This window comes from Eimeria acervulina, genomic scaffold (genome assembly GCF_000499425.1).
Source record: "Eimeria acervulina Houghton genomic scaffold, Eah_scaff73, whole genome shotgun sequence".
Taxonomy (NCBI): Eukaryota; Apicomplexa; class Conoidasida; order Eucoccidiorida; family Eimeriidae; genus Eimeria; species Eimeria acervulina.
The window spans coordinates 80,001-85,723 of record NW_013547174.1 but is presented as its reverse complement, the minus strand read 5'-3'; the positions used below and the strand labels follow the sequence as shown (position 1 = coordinate 85,723).

The following is a 5,723-nucleotide window of genomic DNA, read 5'->3' as shown; positions in this document are numbered from 1 at the left end:
CTGTCTCCTTGTGTCTTTGCTGCTGTCTCCTTGTGTCTTTGCTGCTGTCTCCTTGTGTCTCCTTGCTGCTGTCTCCATGTGTCTCTGCTGCTGTCTCTTTGTGTCTTTGCTGCTGTCTGCTGTTGTTTATTTGCTGCTGTCTCCTTGTGTCTCCTTGCTGCTGCCTGCTGTTGTCAATTTGCTGCCGTCTCCTTGTGTCTCTGTTGCTGTCTCTTTGTGTCTTTGCTGCTGTCTCCATGTGTCTCTGCTGCTGTCTGCTGTTGTCTATTTGCTGCTGTCTGCTGTTGTTTATTTGCTGCTGTCTCCTTGTGTCTCTTTGCTGCTGTCTGCTGTTGTCTATTTGCTGCTGTCTGCTGTTGTTTATTTGCTGCTGTCTGCTGTTGTTTATTTGCTGCTGTCTCCTTTTGTTTTTGTTTTGGTTGTCTCTTTGTTGCTGTCTCCTTTGATGTTTTTGTGTTTGCTGCTTTTCTTTGTTTTGTTCGGTCTCTGCTGTCTCCTTCTCTTAAGTGTCTCTCTGTTGTCTCTGTTGCTGCTGCTGCTGCTGCTGCTGATTTTGTCTCTTCTGTTTGCAGTGTCTTGTCTCCTCCGTTGTCTCCCTTGCTGCTGCGCGTGCTGCTGCTGCTGCTACGCATGCTGCTACTGCTGCTGCTGCACATGCTGCTGCTGTTGCTGCTGTGACTGCTGTTGCTGCGCCGATTGCAGGGGACGCATGATCTTGTTCGTCAGCAGCAGCAGCAGCAGCAGCAGCAGCACGGGAGCGGTGGCGCGAAGCAGCTGCAGCAAGGCTCGTCTAGGCAGCCGCAGCAGCAGCAGCAACAGCAACAGCAGCAGCAGCAACAGAGGCAGAAGCAGCAGCGGAGACGCGCAGATGATGCAGAGACGCAGGAGACACTTACATCAATTGCAGCAAACGTTTCTCTTGCTCTCGAAGCAGCAGCACGCCTAAACAAGATATACGCAGCGCAGCAGCAGCAGGTAAGCAGCAGTAGCAGCAGCAGATGCAGCAATAGCAGCAGTTGCTAGCAGCAGCAGCAGCAATAGCAGCAGATGCAGCAATAGCAGCAGCACTAGAAGGGGTAGTATAGACGCGTTGCAGCTTTCACTGGTGTGTTGCTGCTCTGCAGCATCAGCTGCTGTTGCTGCTGCTGCTGCTGCTGCTGTTGGTGTGCAGCGGGGGGACTGCCTCTTCTCTGCTGCAGCAAGGAGACGCATCGACGCTATATGCAACTCCCTCAAGGAATACCAAGGCGCTTAACTGCTGCTGCTGCTGCTGCTGCTGCTGCTGCTGCTGCTGCTGCTGCCAGCAGCCTGTTGAAGCGAGTTCGCTCGCAGCAGCAGCAACAGCAACAGCAACCGCAGCAGGAGCAGCAGCTGCAACAGCAGCAGAACGACAGTGTCCTGCAGCAAGCGCCGCAGCAGAAGGAGCTGTGACTGCTGCTGTTGCTGCTCGAGCTGCTGCAACAGCCGCAGCAAGTGCTGCAGCTAGAAACTCGTTCTTTAAAAAGCTTCGGCTCCGCGAGCCGCATTAAGTTTATCAGGGTCAAGGGTTTAGGGTTTAGGGTTTAGGGTTTAGGGCGTTCAGGCCCAGGGGTGTCTGCGCACCTTATGCAGCTGCCGCTTCTACTGGGAGGCAGCAGGAGCTCGCTCACAAGCATTGCGCAGTCATAGCTAGCTGTAGCTAGCTGTGTCTCTTTGTAGCTAGCTGTGTGTGTGTGTGTAGCTAGCTGCCTCTCTATGTAGCTAGCTGTGTCTGTCTGGCTAGCTAGCTATGACTTCGTGCAGCTAGCTAGCTATGTCTTCGTGCAGCAAGCTAGCTATCTCTTCGTGCAGCTAGCTAGCTGAGTCTTTGTGCAGCTAGCTAGCTATCTGTGTATGGCTGGCTAGCTGTGTCTTCTTGCAGCTAGCTATGTCTTCGTGCAGCTAGCTAGCTATCTCTATATGCCTAGTTAGCTACGTTTTCGTGCAGCTAGCTAGTTGCATTCGAGTGTATGGGCAGTTGCTGCAGTGTTAAGAGGGGGGGCTGCGAGGAATTTCCTCTCCCTTTTTGTCCTCTACTAGCCATCCTGCTGCTGCTGTTGTTGTTGCTGCTGCTGCTGCTGCATGTACACCTGGTGTAGCAGTAGCAGCGCAAGATGCAGCAGCAGCTGTCGGCTGCTGTTGCTGCTGTAGCTGCAGATGCATTTTTCTGTCTGTTAGTGCATATTATATACATAGAAGGGCTAATAATTAAATAAAATTAAATAAATTAAAACAAATAAACTCAAAAATAATAAATTTAAACAGACAATTCAGTCGGAGGGAAGCAGCAGCATCAGCGCCGGCCGCTCGCTGCTGCTGGGGGTCTGCAGCTGTTGTTTTTCTTCTTCTTTTCTTCTTTTAATGAATTAATTTAATTTGTTTAATTTATTGACTTTAATTTTATTTTATTTCTTTTTAAACGCCCCGTTTATTCCTATTCCTCGCCTTCTCTGCCGCAGCAGAGAGCAGCTGCAGCAGCAGCTGCACAGACACCCCAGAGCCGGCGCTCCCTCAGCTACAGAAGACAATAAACAAATTAAAGTAAAGAGTCTCTTTATTTATGAGAGAATACAACAGCAACAACAAACACACTTCCTATCTACTGCAGCAGCAGCAGCAGCAGCAGCAGCAACAGCAGCAACAGCAGCAGCAGCAACAGCAGCAGCAGCACTTCCTCAATCCGTGCAGCAGACGACTAACGGCTGCTGCGGACCTATGGAGACAGCCGAGGAGCTGCAGCAGCAGCAACAGCTGCTGCTGCAGCAGCAGCAACAAGTCTCACCTGCAGCAGCGGAGGCTTCTACGGTCTCCTCTCACGAAAACGGAGATGCAGCAGCAGCAGCAGCAGAAGCAGCAGCAGCAGCAGCAACGGAGCCATGTATACGGCGAGAAGAAATGAAGGCGGTGCCGCCGCCAACAGCAGAGCGGGAGCTGCCTAGCAGCAAGACAGCAGCAGCAGCAGCAGCAGCAGATGCTGCAGCAGCATTGCGTGGCTTCAGTGTGGAGGAATTGAGGGACACCTACAGACGAATGCAGCGTGCTGCTGCTGCGCTGCAGCAGGAGCTGCAGGAGCAGCAGCAGCTGCTGCTGCAGCACGGGAGGCGCCGGAGGGCTCTGGACGCGGAGCTCGCCGATCTGAAGCTGAAGAGCAGCCGCCTCCCCTGCAGCAGCAGCAGCAGCAGCAGCAGCACAGCAGCAGCAGCAGCAGAAGAAGAATCTGATGAAGAAGATGTTCCTATCTTCCTGAGACAAGACCCTCTTGTCGCAGTCCCCTGCATGATAGGGGGCTTAGTTAGCCGCTGCAGCAAACCAGCGCAGCAGCTGGGGGCTTCACTCCTCAGCGGTGTGCAGCAGCTGCAGCAGCAGCTGCAGCAGGAACTGCAGCACTTGCAGCAGCAGCAGAAAAAAGCCGAGGCAGAAAGAAAAGCAGCACTTACGCAAAAAGCGCTTCAGAGACAACAAGAGAGATTGGAGCATATGGAAATAGAGAGACTCAAAAGGCAGCACCTGCAGCAGCAGCAGCAGCAGCAGCAGCAGCAGCAGCAACAGCAGCAGCAGCAGCAACTGCAGCAGCAGCAGCAGCAACAGCAGCAACAGCTGCTGCCACCCCAATATTATATGCAGCAGCAACGACGCGGACAACGGCTACAACACCCCCTACAGGAAAAGCAGCTGCTGCTGCTGCAACAACAGCAGCAGCAGCAGCGTCTGCTGCTGCAGCAACAGCAGCAAAACCGGAGGTTTGCTGCTGCTGAGAGGGGACTGAAGCAGCAGCTGCAGCAGCGAGACAAGAGTTCCTTCATGGCTAGACTGCAGCGCCTCTTCAGCGACACCACGACTTCTCCGCCTGCTGCTGCTGCAGCTGCTGCTGCTGCTCCTCCAGCAGCAGCAGCCAGCAGCAAGGACCCTGTTTCTTTCGCCAAGCAGCAGCACCAGCAGCAGTACCAGCAGCAGCAGCAGCAGCAACAGCAGCAGCAGCAGCAGCAGCAGCAGGGAGCGCATGCGCAGCCGTTTGCTGCGCAGATGTTTCGTATTTGCTCTGACAGCGAGACAACTCCTGAGGCTGGCAGCAACAGCTGCAGCAGAGACAGCAGCGGCAACTTCAGCAGCAGTTTGGTGAAGAGAGCAGCAGCAGAGACAGAGGAAGCCTTCTTCTGTGCAATGCCCTGCGAGCGCTTGCTAGGGACTCGTATCTTGTTTCCTGCTGCTGCTGCTGCTGCTGCTGCTGATGGTGATGCTATTGATAGTCCTTCTGCTGCAGTGTCTCCTTCTGCTGCAGCAGCTGCCTCTCCGTCTGTTGCTGCTTCTCCTCCTGCTGAAGCTGCTGTGTCTCTTGATGCTGCTGCAGCTGGAGCTGAAGAAGCGCTTGGACTCGAAGGCAGCTGCGGGGAGTTTGCTGCTGCTGCTGCTGCTGCTGCTGCTGCTGCTACTGATGCTGCTGCTGCTGGCTGCAGCGAAGATTGTGTAATTGTCTCCGCAATAATTGAAGTGGGGCCCCTCAGCAGCAATTTGCTGCTGCGGGCGACGCAGCGGTGCAGCGATGCTGCTGCTGCCTGGGTGGACAGCAACTGGGAGGCGCTGCAGCAGCACTACAGCAGCAGCAGCAGCAGCAGCAGCAGCAGTGCAGCACAGGATCTTGATAAGAAAGCAATAACCCGTGCATTGGAGGCCTTCCTCGTTCAAGTTGAGGAGACAGCAGAAAAACTACCCGTCAGAGTGCACAAGCAATTCTCTCACATACTGCAGCAGCAGCAGCAGCAGCAGCAGCTGCAGCAGGAGCAGGTATTGAGTAACGGCAGCAACACTGCGCTCAGCAAATGATCGCCTCATCGCTTCATGCTGCTGCTGCAGCTGTTTAGCTGCTGCTGCACCTCGTTTGCTGCAGCAGCAGCTGCAGCAGCAGCAGCAATTCCGTTTGTGCATACGTGAATCTGTTGGTGTTTGCTGCTGTGGGGCCGCGCTCCGGTGTACGTACACCCCAGAAAGGAGACAGCTGCTGCAGCACGCAGCTGTCTCCTTTCTGTCTCCTTTTTGTCTCCTCTTAGGGGCTGCTGAAGGCATATGTACTCAACTGCAGCAAACAACCCAGCAAGTTGCTGCTGCTGCTGCTGCTGCTGCTGCTGCTGCAGCTGCTGCTGCAGCAGACGCATGCAGCCCCCAGCTGCTGCAGGGCTAGCAGCAAAGCTGCAACCCTCTTCGTCTCGATGCGGACTTTCTAAACAAATAATTTCTCTATTGACGCCTAAACCCTAAACCCTAACACTCAAACCCTAAACCCTAAACCCTAACGCTCAAACCCTAAACCCTAACATTGAAACCCTAAACCCTAATTGTAAACCCTCGCCCTAAACCGTTAACTTGGACCCCCCAAACCCTACAAGGGTGAAACCCTAAACCCTCGTCATAAACCCTAAACCCCTAAACCCTGAACCCTATCACTGAAACCCTAAACCCTCGTCATAAACCCTAAACCCCTAAACCCTCGTCATAAACCCTAAACCCTGAACCCTATCATTGAAACCCTAAACCCTAACACTAAAATCCTAAACCCTAACCCTAGAAATGCATTTTTCTAGAGGTCTTCCTAGCTGCTACTGCAGCATCCGCCCCAGTCTAAACCCTAAACCCTAAACCCTAAACCCTAAGCTGCACGGGTCCCCTCGTTCTAAGCAATGTCTATTGTATAGCTGTGTATATGTCTTTTA

The 5,723-nt window shown here is 53.6% G+C and overlaps 2 protein-coding genes across 2 annotated transcripts; both read left to right on the top strand.

Moving 5' to 3' along the window:
• Positions 1-702: 702 nt before the first annotated feature.
• EAH_00013040 (hypothetical protein) lies at positions 703-1,672 on the top strand (the record flags this gene model as incomplete). Its single annotated transcript, XM_013391462.1, has 3 exons — positions 703-975; positions 1,305-1,427; positions 1,583-1,672. Coding segments are annotated over 3 exons (486 nt in total), but the record flags the coding sequence as incomplete, so codon positions are not given.
• Positions 1,673-2,733: 1,061 nt separating this feature from the next.
• EAH_00013030 (hypothetical protein, conserved) lies at positions 2,734-4,839 on the top strand (the record flags this gene model as incomplete). The annotated part of the gene is made up of 1 exon (XM_013391461.1): positions 2,734-4,839. One exon carries the CDS (start codon positions 2,734-2,736, stop codon positions 4,837-4,839), a length of 2,106 nt encoding a protein of 701 aa, XP_013246915.1.
• Positions 4,840-5,723: the final 884 nt, after the last annotated feature.